Source organism: Enoplosus armatus, chromosome 5 (genome assembly GCF_043641665.1).
Source record: "Enoplosus armatus isolate fEnoArm2 chromosome 5, fEnoArm2.hap1, whole genome shotgun sequence".
NCBI classification, from domain to species: domain Eukaryota; kingdom Metazoa; phylum Chordata; class Actinopteri; order Centrarchiformes; family Enoplosidae; genus Enoplosus; species Enoplosus armatus.
Window position 1 is genome coordinate 12,241,453 of NC_092184.1, and position 21,690 is coordinate 12,263,142.

General features: G+C 40.7%; 3 protein-coding genes across 3 annotated transcripts; 1 reads left to right on the forward strand and 2 right to left on the reverse strand.

Moving 5' to 3' along the window:
- Nucleotides 1-3,189: 3,189 nt before the first annotated feature.
- LOC139285441 (extracellular calcium-sensing receptor-like) lies at nucleotides 3,190-6,262 on the reverse strand. Its single transcript, XM_070906007.1, has 6 exons — nucleotides 6,198-6,262; nucleotides 5,788-6,058; nucleotides 4,860-5,666; nucleotides 4,446-4,676; nucleotides 4,249-4,372; nucleotides 3,190-4,106 (listed from the first exon to the last, which is right to left on the reverse strand). Exons 1-6 carry the CDS (start codon nucleotides 6,260-6,262, stop codon nucleotides 3,190-3,192), a joined length of 2,415 nt encoding a protein of 804 aa, XP_070762108.1.
- Nucleotides 6,263-8,311: 2,049 nt separating this feature from the next.
- LOC139285159 (extracellular calcium-sensing receptor-like) lies at nucleotides 8,312-14,816 on the reverse strand. The gene is made up of 8 exons (XM_070905648.1): nucleotides 14,569-14,816; nucleotides 13,656-13,944; nucleotides 13,463-13,549; nucleotides 12,857-13,048; nucleotides 11,914-12,447; nucleotides 11,603-11,827; nucleotides 9,859-9,982; nucleotides 8,312-9,213 (listed from the first exon to the last, which is right to left on the reverse strand). Exons 1-8 carry the CDS (start codon nucleotides 14,814-14,816, stop codon nucleotides 8,312-8,314), a joined length of 2,601 nt encoding a protein of 866 aa, XP_070761749.1.
- A 1,362-nt stretch (nucleotides 14,817-16,178) lies between these two features.
- On the forward strand, nucleotides 16,179-21,170 carry LOC139285158 (extracellular calcium-sensing receptor-like). Its single transcript, XM_070905647.1, has 8 exons — nucleotides 16,179-16,402; nucleotides 16,546-16,894; nucleotides 17,574-17,861; nucleotides 18,410-18,961; nucleotides 19,072-19,293; nucleotides 19,941-20,064; nucleotides 20,174-20,646; nucleotides 20,748-21,170. The coding sequence occupies exons 1-8, from the start codon at nucleotides 16,179-16,181 to the stop codon at nucleotides 21,168-21,170; spliced, it is 2,655 nt and encodes an 884-aa protein (XP_070761748.1).
- The last annotated feature ends 520 nt before the right edge of the window (nucleotides 21,171-21,690 follow it).

The window sequence follows — 21,690 nt, forward strand, 5'->3', positions numbered from 1 at the left end:
GTCAAACCGACCGAATAGCTCACAGCCAGAAACTGTGTTCAGGTAGAGGACAAATAGAGACAAGATAATAGCTCCCTGCAGCTCATGCATGTTTGCGAGGCATTTTTTGAAACAGATGAGCTCTTATAACTGTGTCAGATGCAGGTAGATGTACTCGCCTCATGTAAGGTTATTTTTTTCCCACAGGGAACAGCAATCTCAGATGAGAAGGTAAGGGATGGGTTAGGTTATGTGTTTCCCTGTTTGAACAAAGTCTTTGCTGTAAACAATTTTTTTAAACCTGAGATCCTCCAGCTTTGTCCTACCTTCACTGTGTTGAATTTGACAACACAAGTTTTCTGCAGCTAATAACATGGTGATCCATGACAGAAATACAGCAATGCTCAAACATTCACATTATCTTTAAACCATCTCAAAAACTTATATGGCCAGGTGAGCACCCTCAAAAGGTGACAGTCAGATGTCGGGGTAGCACGTCAAAGCATAAGGCATCAGGATTGCCCAAACAGGAACAGTCTGCTGACTAGCCAACTCAGGATGGGCAGATAGCAGCCAGCTCAGGACAGGTAAAGGTAAGTGCCAGACCAGATGGGTGGATCCCCTCTGGAGGTCGGTGACAAAGGAAGATCCCCACTGGAGATCGCCAACAAAGGCAGGACCTCTCTGAGGATCGGTCCGACAACCGATGATCCAGCCATAGGTCAAGGCATGGTGCAGGATGGGCGGACCAGTGGAGAGCTGAACAGGAGGTTGGTGACAGGAGTGCTGAGAAGGAGACTGGCAGTTGGAGTGTTGAACAGGGGCTGGCGGCTGGAGTGCAGCACCAGGGCTGCAGCTGGAGTGCTGGACTGTGGGCTAGCAACAGGGCTACAGGACTGGGGCTCGGCGACAGGGCTTCAGGACAGTGGTCCAGTGACAGGGCTGCAGGACCTGGGCCCGGTGACAGCTGGGAAATAGGTGACCTATGGAGCCAGTGAAATATGATGCTGCTTCTGCTCAGAAACTGGTGACTGCTGCAGTTCAGGAACAGAGAGCTACTGCAGTTTGCGAGTTCATGACTCTTGCAGCCCAATTGGGAGCAAGTGTCGGCCAGGGCCACCGACTGGATCCCTAACCCAGGAACAAGAGTTCATATAAGGATTGAAGGATTCAGGGAAGGCAGGCATCAAGATAAGGCAGCTGGCTAACCGACTCAGTAAAGGCAGGGTCAGGACAGACAGGTGGCGGACTAGCTACCTCAAGACAGGAAGACCACAGTCTCACGAACCCGAGCCTAATTTACTTAAGTGCAGGCTGGTTGCTAGTTTGCTGGAGACTAGCAGACTGGAGGCTAGCAGGCCAGGGTGCAGACCGGAGGCTAGGGGGTTGGAGGTAGCAGGCTATGGCTTGGGCTGGTAACTGGGAACCTGGGGCTGAGGCTTGGGCTGACAGCTGGGAACCATCGGCTGAGGCTTGAGCTGGAAGCTGGGAATCTGGGCCTGAGGCTTCAGCTGGTAGCTGGGAACCTTGGGCTTGGGCTGAGGCTTAGGTGCAGAAGAGACTGGAGTGATCGGCTCATGAGAAGCAGGATGAGGGGAGGTGCTGGGATACAGCTTCCACCTGTTAAATGCCACTATTTGAGTAAATTCACGGTCCCACTTCCAGAAGATGATGGCCTTCGGTCTGAGTCCTCAAAAAGGACCTCCTTTGGCAAAGTCTTTCCCGATAAAGAACTGGCTGGGAAGGCGAGAATCTGCTGAGTCCAAGTTTTGCCTGTTCATTCTGTCACAACTCAGGAAAAGTAGGCAGACAATATAGGACTGGATGCAGACAATGCAAGCAGGGTGGTAGAGTTAATATATTTATTTTTCAATAGGTGGCTTACAGGCAGGTGCAGGCAGGTACTGGTAGGTAGGCAGGTAGGCATATAGACAGGCAGACAAGCACAGGAAGACAAGCAACAGGCAGACAGGCAGGCAGGTTCTGGTACAGGATCGGGTGACGAAAACTCCAAAAGCAAAAACTCAAAGGACGATAGTAACTGAAATGAACTGGTACTGGAACAAAGGATGTGGACCGGTATTTGTAGTTAGTGGCTGATGAGGGGAGTGAGAAAAGGTGAGCAGGTGAACAAACAGAAGTGAAAAGAAGTGAGAACAGGCACATTCAATCTGAAAACGGTGTGCACTGTTTTGCTACGTTTTCTGGATTGAATGACATGTTTCCTTGAAACTGTGTGAAATGGTGTGCAAGGGGCTTAGAGGTGCGTTTTCTCTCATTTGATGGGTATGTCAGAGGTGTTACCCAATCAGCAGTGAGGTGCAATTTAAGATAAGCAAAGAATGGCTTTCTCAGCTGTACATCTTAATGTCCTTGTTACAGTTAACACAGTGACATTTTATGAAAGGATTAAAACAGACAGTAATTCAAAATATAACTCATCCCACCTCTGCCATCTTTGGGCAGACATGAAAACACTGGAGCGTACATGTCCAAAAACATGTGGCAAAATGAGTGCCACTATGAGGGGCATAATGAGATTATACAGAAAACGACATGTGCCGTAACCGTCTCTTTAAATGTTTTCTTGCAAGTTATATTATAATTCTTGATACTATCAAGAAATGTGCCCAGTAAAAAATAGTTTTTGACAATTGTTGAATTCCAAGGTAACCAAGGGGTGCTACTGTAAAGACTAACAACACATGTACAGAGAAACAATGTTCTAGATTTGAAGTGTGGTACCCTGGAGAAACGTTATGTCCTCGTACAATCTATACTTCTTATATATGCAGCTCATGCACATCTTCTATACTGGACCACTGGATGCACAATAAAGTTTATCAACTGCTTTGCTAAAGGACACTTAAATGGCAGTTGATGATAGGGGAGATACTGTTTTGGGTTTCCTATTTGTTCACTTTTACAATATTTCTTACTCTGTCCTAAACTGAAGTTAACCCTAACCCACTAAATAGTTTTATGACAAGTTGAAAGATTTTGGCAGAATGTCATTAATGAAGCATATACAGAAACAAACTTTGTGTCCAACATAAATGTAGTGCAATTACAAACTAAATCCTATAATCAAATGATCAAATGAAAATGGGGGGAAAATGCAACAATATCGTGTATTTCTACATTATCTATTTGAATATACAATAATGTTGGTTTATTTGTTGTCACACGGCCATTTGATGGACACTTTAATTAAGATAGAGTTCTTGCTGGTATTTTCACCATCAAATGTTTTTTTGAGTTTAGTTCTGGCCTAAAGATAATAATATAGCATTTCGGGAAGAAAATGCATGCCAACAAACCAAAACTGGAAGCCAGGATGGCAAATATCTCCACAGCTACAGTGAACTTCCCAGGAGAGCTGACATATGCTGGGATAAATGTGATCCAGACTGCACAGAATATCAACATGCTGAAGGTGATCAGTTTGGCTTCATTAAAGCTGTCTGGCAGCTTCCTCGCAAGAAAAGCAAGTAAAAAACACAAGAAAGCAAGAAGTCCGATGTAACCCAACACAGCCCAGAATCCAACAGCTGAACCCAGGGCACACTCTAAGATGATCTTTTCTTTATAGTACTTCATGTTCTTCTTTGGGAATGGGGGGTTGATTGTTAGCCAAAGTATACAAATCACAACCTGAATGAGGGTGAAAGTCAGAACAGTGAGTCTCTGCTGTGTAGGACCAAACCATTTCATGACATTACTGCCTGGAAATGTGGCTCTGAAGGCCATTAAAACCACTATAGTTTTCCCGAGAACACAAGAGATACAGAGGACAAAGGTGATCCCAAATGCTGTGTGTCGCAGCATGCAGGACCACCCAGATGGCCGGCCGATGAAGGTCAGAGAACACAGGAAACACAGAGTCAAAGAGAAAAGCAGCAGGAAACTCAGCTCAGAGTTGTTGGCTTTTACAATGGGAGTCTCTTTGTGAGTCAAAATAATTATTGATGTCAGAACAGATAGAAATACGCCAACACAGCCAAATGTAGTTAAAAGTGCCCCCATGATCTCTTTGTAGGAAAGGTATTCAGTAGGTTTTGGAAGACAATTATTTTTCTTTTCATTTGGCCAAAATTCAGGTGGACAGATCAAACAGTCTGGAGAATCTGTAAAGGAAGTGAAATCATACAGAAATACAATCATTACATTAAAACATAACAAATATTTTTCGATCTATATTTTCCTATCACTCTTTTCATTGATCCTTGCTACAATACACATGAATTAATTCAATTTTGAAATCCTTACTTGTCTGATTACTTATTGTCCCCTCAGGGCAATCAAAGCAGTCAAAGCAGCACACAGGCTTAAACTTGTTCATGGCCTTACGAGCCCCTGGTGGGCACGGTTCTCTGCAGACAGACCTGGGAACCTGATTAGGCAAAACACAGAATGTAAAAACTCTGACAACCTGGGTTACACAAGCAACCTTCCATTCACTTTACCTTATTACTGTTTCCTCCCCAAACTATTTTGGTGTTGTCTTTTAGTTTGAATTTTTCCCCCTCTGGAAAAGAGGTATCATATTGACCAATACTGACAATCTCAACAGAGCCATCTTCTTTCATCTGCCAGTTAACTAGGTCATACTGGGCAACCGAGTCTCCATTTTCATCAAAGAAAACCTTGGCCCCATTCTGTGTCGTAAAGTTCACAAATTTAATGTGTTCCAACACCTATAAAGATACATTTTACCATACATATAACTTACAAGCAAAATAGAAACCATCAAAACACTTCACATTCAAATGAAACCCTAAATAAATACATAACATTTTATTTTTTGCATTAACCACAAAAATAGAAACACTAAATGCTAAATAAGTATACTATGCCTGGATAAATTTACTAAAACTTACTAGCTTAGGCTGAACTTCACTCTTGTTCACACAGGACTTTCCAGTGGTGGGATTTGAGCCATTTTTACATTGCAATAGTGCATGAAGGGCATATGCCACCAAGTACACAGCTTTGTACACATTATTCTCAGCTCTGAAATGTGTCACGTCTGTGTAGTAACTGGAGACTGTCCTGAGATCTTCTGTGCCAGTGCACAAAGCAGAGGTATTTGATGGAGAGAAGCTGCAGTCAAAGAATTTCTCCCAGAAAGCTTTAACTATAACACTCTGTGGCTCATCAGAAGGTTTAAAGCTGAGTAAGAATTCACCAAGACCTGGTATGGATGCCTGAGGGAGGGCAAAGCCCATTGCCCCCTGTAAAATGCTCTTTCTCTCGACAGAAGCCAAGTCTGCTTGTGTGATCCAAGACTCGCTGCCAAGCCATTGCTTTCCAGTTATGTTATAAGTCTCCATTGCTGACAGGAACAATTTGGTGACAGACAAGGACATAAACAACAGGACCACCTTTGATGAGGATTCCCTTATGGTCTCTACAATACCTTCCACCTTGTTGATTTTATACGTCTTAGAGTAAGGTAATGTGTATTCAACACATATGCCCTCTTTCTTTGCTTCCTTAGTGAATTCAGCTGTACCTTTTTCTGAGTACAGACCTTTAGAGAAAATAATGCCCAACCAGCGCCAGCCAAAGTGTTTCATAAGCTGCACCAGACCGATGATTTGGAAGCGGTCACTTGGCACAGTTCTGAAGAATGTGGGGTAAAGTCTTTTGTCACTCAAACAAGCACATGTTGAAAGATGGCTTACCTTCAAAATGAAAAAAAAACTTCAAACATCAATCCATATATTTTTTCAAGATGAAATCTAAAACAAAAAGCACAATGAAAAGTGGACAGTTTGCAGGTATTTCTCAATCATTTCTTCTCACCTGTGGAATGGATAGCGGGCTTAGTATAAGGTTTATGTCTTCACTCACTCCAGAGGATGAATGGCCTAAGAGAGCCTGGACCTGACCCCTGCAGCCCTTTGAATCATCTCCATTTACAGCTTCTACGGCTGCTCGTATCAGGTTTTCACTCCCACAGCCATTGTACAGCCTATAGCCCAGACTCACTCCCGGAAGAAGCTTAGTATTTCTGTTGATCTCCTCCACAGTAAAAATCACTGTCCGGGCAAATTTCAACTCCCTGTCATTCCACCTGCAAACACAGTGTTAAGTGTTGATACACAAGTTATTACAGCTGATCATTTTGCAACACATCAGATCACCACATAAAACATGCTATTTTCATTGCATTGCAAACAATTTTTACATATTTTAAGTCAATAGTCACTTACTTTTTGCAGTACGTAGATGGTAAAGCCTGGTAGCCATTATGTATCAGTGAGCGTGTACTAGTCATAGAGAAAACTCCCCCTATAATAAGATCACCGTCTTGTGAAAATTCCATGAACCCTGTCTGCCCAATCACTTTGCATGTTTGGTTTTCTGACTGTGTCCTTGTCAGCAGAATGAATAAGATAATAATGATCCAACCCATCATGAGCCACCCTCCCCTTCACTGAAGCAATTCTGACCTGGGAGCTGACCTTTATAGCTTTTTCTACCATAAGAGAAACATCATCAGACAATGTGAGCACACTCTCAATTCTCGAAAGATTAATTTAGTTTTTCATCGCATTGCATTTCTAAGAAACTGATCAGAAGGCCTGATTTAGTATTGAATATGTTGTGGGAACACGCTGTACTGTACAGTATTTTGTACAGTACATTTTATTTAATATGATGTGACCAGTTCTGTATGAGATGTCAAGCTTTGCTATATAATCATGTATTTGATTACCTGAATGTGCAGAATCAATGTTTTCTGTCTCTCTGAGATCTACTCCTCAGTTTGATGTACCACTTTACCTGCGGGTGCACAAACTATTATTAAATAATTAGTAATGAATGAATGGCTACAAGTTCAGAACTAATCAGGAACGACTAATGAAGAAAGTGATCATTGTTATTATACATCAAATCATTACTTAATAATTCATTAATATAGCATCACTCAGTTTGTTCTTTAGTAACTCATCATCATCTACTATATAGTCCCCAATTCAGAGTTATTCAAGAACTACTCATTAACAATTCATTAATTATCAGGTTCTGTCTTATTTGGTCCTCTCTCGTTCCTTAGTAACTACTCATATTTTTGTGTACCGTATTGTAACATGTACTGTAAGTTAATTTGTTTTATTAGACCTCTTAATACTGCAATAATAAAAAGTTTGTGTTCTGCCTTCTCTATGTAGTGTAGGCTAGGTGTTAGTATCCATAATACTGCAAGAACCTGCACAGGAGCATGAAGGCTCCCCTTAATGGCCTCATTCAAACCACAGCATCTTTGAAAATGTACCCTAAACTTGATATGGGTGAGTGAAATTATATAAAATGTGATTCATATCAGTGACAAAATTGTGGCTGTTAATCAAATAAATGCCAAGAAAATCTGCCCACTGCTTCAGGGGATGGTTGTATAAATGTCATCAGATCATGCAGTTAACATCCTCAACCACATCAATTTTACACATTGCAAGTGCATTGATACTTTGACCCAAACCTCATGCCAGTGTACCACACCAGAATCAACCACATAACCTTTACTACATTTACCCTGTATACTGCAGGAATAGTTGGTTTTATTTTAAATAAAACAGTTCCACATAAACACAGTGAGTAATCTGCCAAATAAAAAGACTTCCATGCCTATAGAACAATCATCATTAACAGCTTGGTATAAGAAGCTAACACTTTCAATTCAGTGAATCCCCTTTTAAAAGGATCATCTTTGTGCTCAAAACCACCACAACTTTTTTCTGGTCCTTGCCATGGCGTCTGTATTCCTGTGTCATGCTCCATGCCCCTCCCATCTCTTAATTTCATCCCCAGGTCATGATCTAAAAGCTTTCTTTCTTTCTATCTTTCTTTTTTTAAATCAATCTAAGTTTCTCTACAAACAATTAACTAATAACTGAAATCCCTACACATTTTTGTCTCGAGTTCCCTCAGGACAGGGGCCTGACCGTGTTATAATACATTAGTACACAGTATTTTGTAAATGTCAGTGTCTTTTGGGACAGCTTAATCAATAATTGTGTCATTATTATATTATAGGTTTTCTTGTCTCATGTGTACATTTCTCAACCCACTGACCTTGGATGAATTCAAAATCTAAGTTCACCACAAAAAAATCTTTATTTCTTCAAAATGCACATTAAAATGATAAGCTTCTTGTAAGTATACTCATTTATTCCATTGTACACTCCTCTACACCTGCAATGCTGCAATATTAGTTGCATACAACTGTCAATAAAAAAAAAAGCAAAATAAATCATAATTTGTGAAGACTACTTTTAAACAAACATTGAACATTAACATTTGCCAAAGGTTAACTTATGGTGTGTTACTTCTTTTCTTTTCCCATTAGATGCAATTTTGTATTCTTTTCTGGCTTCAGTAAAATAATGTAACACTTTGGAGCAAACAGGCAGAACAACAAGCCAAAGCTTGAAGCCAGAATGGCAAATGACTCCACTGCATCTGCATAATTTCCAGGGGAGCTGATATAAGCAGGGATGAATGCCAGCCACACAGCACAGAAGATCAGCATGCTAAAAGTAATGAACTTGGCTTCGTTGAAGTTGCCTGGCAACTTCCGGGCCAGAAAAGCTAATACAAAGGACAGACAGGCCTGAAGACCAATATATCCCAGAACGCACCAGAATGCGAGGCTGGAGCCCACACTACACTCCAGTATGATCTTTGAGTGTTCATATTGGGTATTTCGGGATGGAAAAGGGGGAGCATCAATGAGCCAGGCAGCGCAGATAACCACCTGAACCAGAGTGCAACTGAAGATAATGACCCTCTGCTGCTTGGGCCCCAGCCACTTCATGATGTTGTCCCCTGGCCTGGTGGCAGTGAAAGCAGCTAACACCACCAGAGTCTTCCCCAGAATGCAGGAGATGCAGAGTGAAAATGTGATGCTAAAGGCAGTGTGGCGTAGCATGCAGGACCAAGATGTTGGCTCTCCAATGAACACCAATGAACACAGGAAACACAGAGTCAGCGCAAACAGGATGAAGAAGCTGAGTTCAGAGTTATTCACACGGACAATGGCCGTATTTCTATGATAGAAAAAGACTGCAAAGACAGCTATAGTGAGGCAGGCACCCACCACAGAGATCACTGTCAGGGCTATACCCAAGGAATCATAGGCCAAGAACTCCACCTTCTTGGGGATGCAGGCTGTTCTGTCTTTGTTTGACCAGAAGTCCTCGGGACAAAATATGCACTCTATTGAATCTAAAGGGAGGAGGGACAAAAAAAGAGTAAACCATCTGAAATATTCTGTATTCAAATATTACCTGATTACCTGTAATATAAAATATTTTAATTGTTGTGATTTGTATCGCTTGGTTTTGATGTGTATTATTTGATACTAATCATAAAAGGAATCTTTTCATAAAATGATATACAGTACAAAGTTGTCACGTATGCAATGTTCCAGGTAAATAACTAGCAGATGTTGGGGCCCCATACTGATAAGATTCATTATCGTTTGGGTGTCTCCCTTGGAATGTGGGAGTTATGCGATAGAGGTCTCTTTTCCTTGACCCCTAGACTGCTGTCCAAATAACTTGTATATCATAGGTTTTGGGGTACTGAGGGACCCTAGGGAAATATAAGTTTATAGATTCATGAGTTATAGTAGGACCCGATGTATGTCTAAATGTATAAAGGACGAGGTTGAACAGTGTTCGAGGCAGCAGTACTGATTCGGCTACGGGTGCTGTACAGGTCAAGATGCGCATGCCTGTTGATCCTGATCTTTGATGCAAATAAAGAATATTATGTGAAAAGTCAGTATCAGCGGAGTCTCCTTCCATCATCGAATCATCGCCTACATCTGGGGAATGAAGAAGAAATTGACGACAGTTTTAAGCTCACTTGTCTGATTGCTAATTTTGCCACTGTCACATGGTACACAGTCAAAGCAGCACACAGGCTCCCCACGACGGACAGCCTTCCGGGACCCTGGAAAACAGCTGGCACTGCATACAGACACCGGCACCTGGGGAACAGGTAATGGATTTCAGCTATGCAGTGAAATAAGTGTGCTGAAATTATTAGTCAATTACTTGATTAGTCTATTTTCCACAAAAAAGAGACTATTTGTTGTTTATCATATGTAATCACATAAAGTACAATCACAGTGAAATGTAATCCTGCCAGTTCCTTCAATTTGTGTATTCTTTTAAGATCCTAGTGGTATGTTGGTAAAAGCTGCTCCTGGGCCTCTCAATGTTGGCTTGGTGTATCTGGTACCTTCATGATTTTCCTAGCCTTATTCTTGTAGCGCCTGGTGTAAATATCCTTTAGGCAGGGTAGAGCACTGCATGTACGTTTTGCTGAACAAACCAGTCTTTGCAGGGTCTTGCTGTCCTGTTCGGTGCTGTTTCCATACCAGGCAGTGATGTTCCCTGTCAGGACACTCTCGATGGTGCAGGAGTACAAATTCCTCAGTACTTGAGGGGATACCCTGAATTTCCTCAAGCATTTCTGCCTTGTCTTTCTCACCACTGAGTCAGTATGAATTGTCCAGGCAGGCCTTTTCATTGGTATCTGTGATCAGGCGCGCCAAAGATGTGTCGTCAGAAAACTTGATGATGGTGTTGGAGTTGAAAGTGGCTACACAGTTGTGTGTGTACAAGACGTATAGCAGGGGGCTCAAAATGCAGCCCTGTGATGATGGTTGAAGAGGTGTGTTCACCCACCCTTGCCACCTGGGGTCTGCCTGTCAGGAAGTCAAGGATCCACATGCACAGTGACGTGTTTAAACCCAGGTCCTTGAGCTTTGTGTCTGGAGGGAATTATGGTGTTAAACACTGAACTGTAATCAATGAACTTAACTTATCTATTAAGCAAAAACACCAAAATTTGCTGTTTCCAGCTCTGCAAGTGTGAGTATGTGCTGCTTTGTTGAACATCATTGTGAATTGAATGTCTTTGCATTTTGTACTGTTGGTTGAACATATGGGCATTTTGATGGGCATTTTTCAATTTTCTGACATTTTATAGACGAAACAATCAACAGATTAATCAAAAAAATGATTTCCTGATTAATCGTCATGATGTACATTATAATTAGTTGCCACCTAAGAAATGTTCCTAAAAAACTTGAAAACTAAAAAAAAAACAAAAAAACACAGCCAGGAAGAAACAGTGGAGAGGCTTAGCTGTAAATTTGTGCACTAATGACGGGGTTATTGTCCATAAGCTATCTAAGAATATTTAGTTCTATTCAATATGTGTAAAAATAAATATAAAAAGGAAACAATTGACTAATCGTGGTTGTTTCAGAAACATGTAGCCTAAAATTCAGTGTCAGGATTTAACGTGACTTTGTATGTTTGTGTTACAAATGCAGTGTTTAATTTCCACGGTGTCAGTATTCAAATGAAACATGACTAATGCTTTGATTTTAGAAGAATTCCACCATAATGAATGCAACTTAACTCATGAAACATGACATACTGTATGGCAGGCTTTGAATTTCTACTGTTTACTGTATGAATGCAAGGGAACTATCAGATCCAGCTTGTCCTGCCCACCTGACTTACCTCCATCTCAACCTACAGAACTTCAACAGTTGGCATCTGATGAAGGTAAAAACATAGTGTGAGCAGCTTGCCTCACTCTGATGCCCTGCCCACATTATCTTGTCCTCCTGGATCACCAGCTCCTCTCCGGCAGACTTGGTTCCATCAAACAACCCCACGTTGACAAACTCAATGTTCCCGCCTGTGCCTCTCTGCCAGTTGATGATATCATAATAGGGTATGGAGTCGCCCTTCAGGTCAAAGTTCACCTCCTCCCCGGCAATGTTAAATGTCACCTCCTGGAGGTAATATTGGAGCTTGAAAACCAATAGATAATATGAATTACTCTGAAATACTCAATACCTCAATGTAATACTGTAACAGTAGGTGCACTGGATTATACCTGCCAGGGGTGTATGTTGTTTCTTTGAGCACATGAGTTGTTTTGGAAAGGCCCACTGCCTGGTTGACAGAGAAGAAGGTTGTGGAGGGAATGAGCAATTGCATATACAGCCTTATAGACATTATAGGCAACTCGAGGGCTGGATGTATTCATATAGGCTGAATGCTGGTCCAACAGGGACTCCTGCCCTGAGCAGGGGGGCAACTGGGAACCAGAGGGCAGAGAGGGACTGCAACCATACAGAGCCTCCCACAGCTCCTTAACCAGAAGACTACTGGGATACATCTGAGGGTTTACTGTCTGCAGGTAGCCACTGAGTCTGGATATATGACCTTTTCTGATGCCAAACCCAATGGTGCCCCCCATGTAGGGGTAATACTCGCTCCCTGTGAAGACAGATGCTGTGACCCAGGCCTCGCTCGCCACCCACTGGATTCCAGTGATGTTCTGCACCATGTAATCTCTCAGGAAAGGTGTCATCTCCCCCTCGGCTGAAAATACTACCACCACTTTTGCCGAAGAGCTACGCATCACCTTTACAGAGAGGCAGATGATGAAGGGGGAAAGAGTTTCACAAGGAAGAGGTATAACTGTATTTGTGTAAGTCCCTATATTAAGGAGTTGAAAAATTCTGAATCTGTTGACATCTAGTGGTAATATAAAGACAAGACAATGTGGCAGACAGCAGTGCACACAAATACCCCCTTCCCCTCCCCTCCATGGATCCAACCTGGCAACACTGAGATAGGCTGAAAGTAACACATACACTGCAACAATTTTCACTAGGATTGTCACATTGTTATGACAAAATAACATACAGATTCCACACATAGAGGGTTTAGTGGCACTGATATGTAATCAGCACCTATTATAAAAGGGTCTTGAGGTGAAATAAAAAATTTCTGTTGCTATAAAACTTAATTCAACGTGTATTTGTATCTACCTGCATGATCTCCAGTGCCCTCTGGCGATTGTAGAGCAGAGGGATCATTTCTTGGTATGCTACACACACTTTGGTACCCTGTAATTCACTCAGTAAACCTTGCACAGCGAAGCGTCCATATTCATGGTCCCCTCGTACCAGCCCAACCCAAGTCCAGTTGAAGTGTACCAGCAGCTGAGCAATGGCCTTCACCTGGGTTCAACAAATATGTGGCTACTCACTTGGTCTCAAATCACAGACATTTTGAAAAAAAAAGACAGGTAACTGACCTTATTTTAATAATGTACAACACTGTAAGGTAATATGAACAGGTACTATATGATTGCAGTTTAGTGAGAAGATAAATAAATAAGTAAATCTGGTGATTAGCTGCTTTGTTGGTTGAAAAAGTTTTACAAAACTACTGCATAAACTCTAATACATGATAGATAGATAGTATAAAAACAAAGCAGTGATCTTAATAAAAAGTTGATATAATTGGAATTTTGGGGGGTATAATATTTTCACTTGACAACACAGAAATATATTACATTTTCAAAATATGTCTTTTTACTGCTACAGTACTGTACGGTTATTAAACTCTTTTAAATAAGGCCAAATTCTCACCTGATAGTCATCATTAGGGATTACTCTGAAGAAGGTGGGATATTTTCTTCTATCAGAGAGACACGCACACGAAGAAAAGTAGCTGATCTGTGTAAAGCAAGAAAAAAAGAGTACAATACAGTGCAGTGAAACAGATTATATGATGACAAGTTAATGTTTCTTGAGGGGTATAGAGGAATGGAGCCATCATTACCATTGGGATTCTGAATGGCTGCAGGATTCTTGACACCACGATAGACTGAGCAGAACCAGATTCCCCAATAACAGCGAGGAGCGGAGAGGCACCGCTGCACATGGGAGATTTGTCCTCGCTCAGCCCGTTCAGCACAGCTAGAGCAGCCCTCTGGCCGGTCAGTGGATATGCACACGAATCAAAGATTTTGTACCCAAGGGTTATATTGGGCAATAGCTCTGTACTTTGGTTTATCTCCTCCACTGCCAGCCTCATAGTCTGAGCCCAGCGGAAAGCCCTGGGATCAAATCTGTAGTCCAGCAGACACAGATGAACACGCACATTGAACACAGCAGGTATGGAGATTGAAGGTAAAATTAAAGTCAGAGATGTTTTGATTTGAAGTTAGTCTGAATTGAATTTTTACATCTTTTTGTTGTGATGAAGTAACTGAGAGGTTTCTTTTTGCTTTATGCATATTTTCTTGTCCTTCATAGACATGTCTTTGGGAATGCTTTATTTTACAGGTCTGAAATGTTCAAATCATTTCCTAATAATTCCCAGGATGTTATAAGATGTTATTGTGAAAAACCCGTTTGGAACTAATTTGAGAGAAAATTGAAACATTTTTCAACTGGTACACTAACAAGTAATTAATTCCAAATAATGGCTTGTGTAAGGTAGAGTAAATTGATATTTTCCAAATATAAACAATACCAATGTACATATTTCTTTTCAGGAAGGTTCTCTGGGTTTATTTGGGAATAACACACCCTAAAAACTGGTAAATATAAACACATGCTACATCATCCATTCATTAAAGAAGTTTCAAGTTTCACAACATGTTTGTTCTACAAAATCAGACACCATTTAAATGGAAACTGTAAGTTAAATACCCTCACTTTGATTTCAAATCCACATCTATTAAACTCACCCATTGCACTTCACTGGCGGTGGTCTGTAGGTGCAGTTGAGGTCTGGCATCTCCTGGTTATAGTGAAGGGGGAAGATTCCCCCAATAACATAGTCACCCTTGGCCACAAAGCCTGGCTGAAAGCTGTTTTGAAGAGTGCACACTTTGGCTGCAGATGAGGGTGGAGAGGTGACGTTAGAAATTGGTTTATAAGCTCTAGTGAGGACACAGACAGTGCAAAGCAAGTGAGATAAGACAAGTTGAGTCATATTGTTACACACCCCCAAAAACAGAGTGAGAGACAGAGAACAGGGAATTATACAAGTTATATACTGTATGTGACCTTCTCATTCTTGCATCTTATTAATGATAGAGTGACAGTGGATTGGACATCAGCAGTCCCGCCTAATTTACCAAAGTGGGTTCATGCAGACTGAATGACAAAGAGTAAACTATGTAACAAGGCAATGATACTGGAAATGTGTAAATTCTAGCTTACTTGCCAGTTTATTAGATACACCTTTTGAGACTAATGCAGTCTAATGTGGTTTCAGAGAGGTGTTGACTTTATGGTCTTTTTTACAAGTTGTAGTTTGTGGCACTGTTAAATTGTATTGCGTTGTACTGAGGTGTGTGAGGGAAATTCCTGTTAAAATGGTGTTTTTTCCAATATGATCATGCTTTTGCTAGTATGAATAGATTTGTCTTATATATCCACCATTATATTACAATGTTTAAGTTATTGGGAAACATAATACAAATAAATTCATTATAAGTGAGTTTGGCCTGGAGGGGGGGTTGAAACCTCTTTCTGTGTACTTGTGTTCGGAGAATATTAATAATATATCTGCACAACAATGTTTAAGGAGTAGGTGGCGGATGTTTGAGATGTTGTGACGTAGGAAGGATAAGAGATGAACCATGTGTCTATAGCCAAGATAATGTCATGACCAAGTAAGGAAAGGTCGAATAACACCTTGAGCGAAATCATGTGCATGCTGTTGTTGACCACAGTTAATGTCTGTTACCTCAAAGTACTAAAAGAACTGAAGTCAGACAAGCATCTTGCATGGTAGCTTGCTGCCATCTGTGTGAGTGGAGAACAATCATGTTGCGATGTAAATAAAACTTAAACCTGCTGTCATAATGATGGTGAATAGACTGCATTTACATGGTGCTTTTCTACCTTAAGAGACAAAGCGCTTTACAATGTCGCCTCTCACTCAGCCATTCACACACACACTGATGGCGGCAGAGCTGCCAGTCAAGGCGCTCAGTGTTCAGTGTCTTACTCAAGGATACTTCAACACATGGACAGAAGGAGCTGGGGATTGAAGCGTTAACCCTAGGATTAACAACAACTGAAGAGCTGATTATGAAGATGCATTTTTTTTCACTGTGTATTCACCCTAGCCCAGGAACGTAAGGTGTTACCTTTTAATAACACAATTACTGCAACTGGGCGGTCCCCTCACCTTTATGTGTGCTAACCACAGTATATAAATCAGCAGCGTCTTTAAATATCATAATCCTTTTGTATGTGACAAGAAAGGGCACCTACTTTTGTATATTCAGCCGTTAAAATATTTAACATTGCTGAGCTAGAGCTTTCCTTTAAACCCAGGCTAGCCATGGCAATGTCAGCTGCAAAGGTTCTTATGATTCTTTCTCTCTTCAGCGGCAAACCTGCCTCAGCTGCTGCTCTGGATAACTGCGTTTTCTTGGGGGAAGAAGAGAAAAACAGTCTGTATGAAGATGGAGATGTAATTATTGGGGGCTTATTCCCTCTACACTACAGCCCTGTGTCTTCTCTTTCAACATACAAAACAAAACCAGCACCTAATATGTATAAGTAGTAAGTGAATATTTGAATGTATTTGATAGTAATTGGCTTGTGTAGTGTAGAGTAGATTTCATTTTATTGAATTTGTGTTTAGGGTATTTTAATATACGTATATATTTGTGCTGTGTGATGAACTACTTTTCACTTCTGTACAGTTTCAGCTCCCGTGCCTTGCGCTGGATGCAGACGATGACCTTTGCAATCAAAGAGATCAACCAGCGCAGTGACCTCCTGCCACAGCTCAAGCTGGGTTTCCACATTCATGACAGCTGTGATGACATACCTGTGTCTCTGAGAGCATCTTTGCTGTTGGTGAACGGCCAGCCAGAGAGAGGCTCCAGGGCCGAGAGTGTGAACAGAGACAAAGGTCCGGAAAGTAACATTAGTTCTAATTTAGGCTGTGCTGCTGTACAAAGGACTGTGTCCCCAGTAATCATAGGAGATGCTGCCTCTGGGGTGTCTATGGCTCTGCTAAGAAGCCTGGGTTCTTTCCATGTCCCCCTGGTGAGATTGTCCGACTGTCTGAACACTTTTGTTGTGTTAATGTTAATAATACTTGTGTTTTTGCCCTGTTAATTCAGTCTTTTACAGTTTCATATAATGTGGTGCCATACAGTTGCAAATCTACAGAAGCAGAGGACAGCCGTGATTGCAACTGGGTTTTTTTTATGCCGTTAGCACGAGAAAACAAAAAGTTGTTTCCTCTTATTAGCCTACTTTATAATTTGCCATGCCGGCATGCATAGATGGAGTCTCTGTCGAAATGATTTAAGCTGAAAATGTCAAAACCCTTATTGATTTATGTATCAGACTGTACTTCAATCAAGGTCTAACACAGGCAGAAATTGCATTGCGTCTTTCTGTTAGAGATAACATTCAGATCAGACATTGTCATTTAAGGAGAAGACTGAGATAAATTAACCTGTTATCACAAGAAAACAAGCTTTTGTTATCTCAAGATAATGGTATTTAAATGGTGTTAAATCAGCTGAGTAGTTAAGCCACAAGACTCCAAACCCCTATAAGCGCAGGGAAAAGTCTGCACCACTGAATGCTTGTAAAGATGGTGGTATTGTTTGGTGAAATCTGATGCTTGTTCAACAGCCTTTTACGTAAGCCAAATTGCGCAGAAGGTGTTAATGGGTACTCCTTGATTTGACATTATTGTTTGTGATAATACCAGGTGAGCTATTTTGCATCCTGCAGCTGTCTGAGTAACCAAAGGGAGTTCCCCACATTTATGCGCACCATGCCTAGTGACGCCTTCCAGATCAGAGCCTTGGCCCGGCTTGTTAGCTATTGTGGTTGGACCTGGGTGGGAGTCATTGGCGTGGAATCTGATTACGCTCGCTTTGCCATCCAGCTCTTCTTGAAGGAATCAGTGCAGTATGGTGTGTGTGCTGCCTACACTCACTTCTACCCTGTAGTCCTGACTCAGCAGGCTCTAGATGAGCTTCTGAATTTTATTGAGGTACATGTGTGTCAATACAAATGTGATCATCATTTATTATTTACATTCATATTACCCTTGCAATTAACACATTAATTAAGACACTTTGTGTCTTCCAGAAGTCCAACAAAAGAATGAGAAATATGTCAAAAATATTTTCTACACTAATGCTGGAAATTATAGTTTGTTTCATTGCTAGTATTAATGTTGTATTTACATCTCTAACCGCAGACAACAAAAATGAAATCAATATACATTCATTGAATAAGACTGAAATGTAGTTTTAGTCACTGAAATTGATTATTCACATCATAAAGTTTGGGCTCACAAAGCTTAGCATTGCAACACTACAAACTATGTCTGGAAAAAATTACCATGAAGTTAACTTGACACTTTTCGGATACAGTTCTTCAACATCATTTGAAGCATTACACATACGTATTCATTAATATACTATTTTAAAGTGATATAATCTATATTATTATATTATAGAGTAGAAATGAGTAGTAGAGGAGGTCCAACAAAAAATTTTATTAAATATTAACTATATCTACATTTTCACTGTTTAGATGTCATCCTCAAAGGTCATCATTAACTTTTCTGGTGAGTCAGAGATGAAGGGCATTCTCAGAGAAATCCGACGTCGGAATATTACCGGCCTGCAGTGGATTGCCAGTGAGGCTTGGGCCACTGCCAAATCACTCTGGGAAAAGTTTGGAGATCTCCTGACAGGAACACTAGGATTTGCCATCCAGAGAGCCGATGTGATTCCAGGGCTGAAACAACACCTCGCTAGTCTCAGACCATCCTATATTCATGAATCAGCTTTCTTGGCAGAATTTTGGGAAGAGACGTTTAACTGCCGACTGAACCGGTCAGTGAACAGCCACTCTCATGGGGGCGACAGCTACCTCGACAGATTGCCATGTAAAGGGACAGAGGATTTAAATGATGTTTACTCTCCTTATTCTGATGTGACACAGCTAAGAGTGTCCTATAATGTCTACAAGGCTGTGTATGTGGTGGCCCATGCCTTGCAAGATATGAGTAACTGCAAAGTCGGGCAAGGGCCTTTCCTGAATAGCACCTGTGCAGACCCAAAGAATTTTAAACCATGGCAGGTGAGACTAGGTTAAATATTATACTCAAATACAAATTAAGAACAGGATGAGAAAGAAGTCAAATCTGTCATAGTTTGTGTTTAGATAACCTGTTTTTCTTTCTCTCTTAGCTAATCCACTACATGAAGCGTTCAAATTTTTCTGCACTGGGGGAGAAAGTCAACTTTGATCAAAATGGTGACCCCATTGCTTATTATGATCTCTTGAACTGGCAAAGGAGGCCTGACGGTTCATTAAATTTGGTAAAAGTAGGTTTCTATGATGCCTCTTTGTCAGCTGGACGCAGCCTGGTCATAAATGACTCAGTGATTCAGTGGCCTGTTGGGAAGCAGGTGTGTTCTCTGCAAACGGGCTTGAGACCATGTTCAGCTCTTAGATTGTTCTATGTACTGTTGATCAACACATCAGCTAATCTGTTATTATTGTGCAATATACTTTAACTGACATCCCCCATAATAACCCAATATAGTGATGAACAATTAGCAGAATAACTACCATTGTAATAGCAAAGTTTGTGAATGGATATCAGCTGAGGTGATTACAGAGGTTACAGATTGTTTACGAGAAAAAAAAAGACATGTTTTGTAATTATGTCATTGGGAATTGTATGATGTCAACTATGGTGTTACATCTGACAAAGGCATGAGCATCAGTTCTCTGTTGATCATCTGGTGATTGAAATAATTCACTCTTTGTGTAATAATTTGTATAGGATTGTTACACTATTACTCCATCATAATCTTGTTGATTATTTATTACAATAATGGGTAGTTCACAGAAATGTAATTAGTTTTAGTTACACAGCTTTTATAGATCACATTGAATTTGGTTTGCATACTTTCACCTTTTAGTCTGTAACTGAAATAGAGGCTGCAGAGGCCAGCATTTAATGACAAAGCAGAGACAGAAAACCATAGACAAGCTGGTGAATATTGATTGAAATTTGTGTCATTCTGAGTGGCTGAACTTTGCCTCTCAGGCTTCCCGGTCTGTATGCAGCAACAGTTGTCCTCCAGGTTCCCGCATCGCCAGGAGAAAGGGGGAACCCATCTGCTGTTTCGACTGTGTCCCCTGTGCAGAGGGAGAAGTTAGTAATAAGACTGGTGTGTTGTGTTTTTAATGACCCTTTTTCTGCGTTATCCAAATATAAACTCCTAGGATCTACATGTACCTTCTCTAAACTAATAAGCTCTCCTTTCTCTCCATCGCCAGATTCTTTAGAGTGCTCACGCTGCTCAGAGGACACATGGCCCAATGAAGCCAGAGATCTCTGCATGCCGAAGACCATTGAGTTCCTGTCTTACCATGAGTTAATGGGTATTGTGCTGTGTGTTGTATCTGTCCTCGGAGCTTGTATTTCCCTCTTCATCCTTGCCATATTCTTCAGATACAAAGGCACACCACTAGTTCGGGCCAACAACATGGAATTGAGCTTCCTTCTCTTGGTGTTTCTCGCTGTCTGTTTCCTTGTTGGCCTGTTGTTTATTGGTGAGCCTTCAGACTGGCTTTGCCGTATCAGGTACCCAGCATTTGGGATCAGTTTTGCCCTCTGCATTTCATGCCTCCTGGCCAAGACAGTAGTGGTCCTAATGGCATTTAGGTCCACACTGCCAGGAAGTAATGTCATGAAGTGGTTTGGACCCAAGCAGCAGAGAGCCAGTGCTCTTTTAGGAACAGCTGTCCAGGTAAGAACACTTCTATAATTCAACTCTATAACTCTATATAACTATCTTTTTTTCCAATTGTGTCGATTAGAAAAGAACATTGTGTTTTCCTCTGCGCTCAGGTAATAATCTGTCTAATCTGGCTGCTCATCAGTCCGCCTCATGCCAACAACAACACTGATTACCACAGTGCTACCATCATCATCGAGTGTGTTACTGGTTCAGAGGTTGGCTTCTGGTGTGTTCTTGGATACATCGGCATCTTGGCCTGCATGTGCTTCCTAATGGCTTTTTTGGCTCGGAAGCTGCCTGATAATTTTAACGAGGCAAAGTTCATCACCTTCAGCATGCTGATATTCTTTGCAGTGTGGATAACTTTTATCCCAGTTTATGTGAGCACAGCTGGGAAATACACAGTGGCTGTCCATATTTTTGCTATTTTAGCCTCAGCTTTTGGTCTCCTTTTTTGCATTTTTGCTCCAAAGTGCTATATCATAATCCTGAAACCAGAGAAGAACAGCAAGAAAAACATGATGCAAAGATGAAAATATGTTTATTAAATATATTATAGAATGTGTAAGAAAGCCATTTTGATGAAATATCTTTGTTTTGTGTTGAAATACTGTTGCCACAATGCTAGCTAACACATTATTCTCACTTTAAAGGTTTTCTTTAATAATGTAACTATTGGTAGTATGTTGCAACTAAGTAGTTAAAACTGTTAAAACATACTTAATTCGATTTTTTATTGAAATTTCTATTGTATATATCTTTCTTCAGTATATCATCAGTATATTGCAAACTTATTCTGTTAATATAACAGAATATTAAATTAAGTGGAATACATCTATCAGTGGTTAAAAAGGTTATTTTTAACCCACTTGTTATGTTTTCTGTACTATTTAAAGTGTGTTCGTTACAGTAAATGATAAAGACAATAATGAACATCTGAAAACAGAAACATTTTTTTAATGATGAATGTAATTAACACCTTCAAAAAATTATATAGTAATACAGTAGATTTTATAGTATTTATATATGGAGAATTATTCATTATTTGTATTC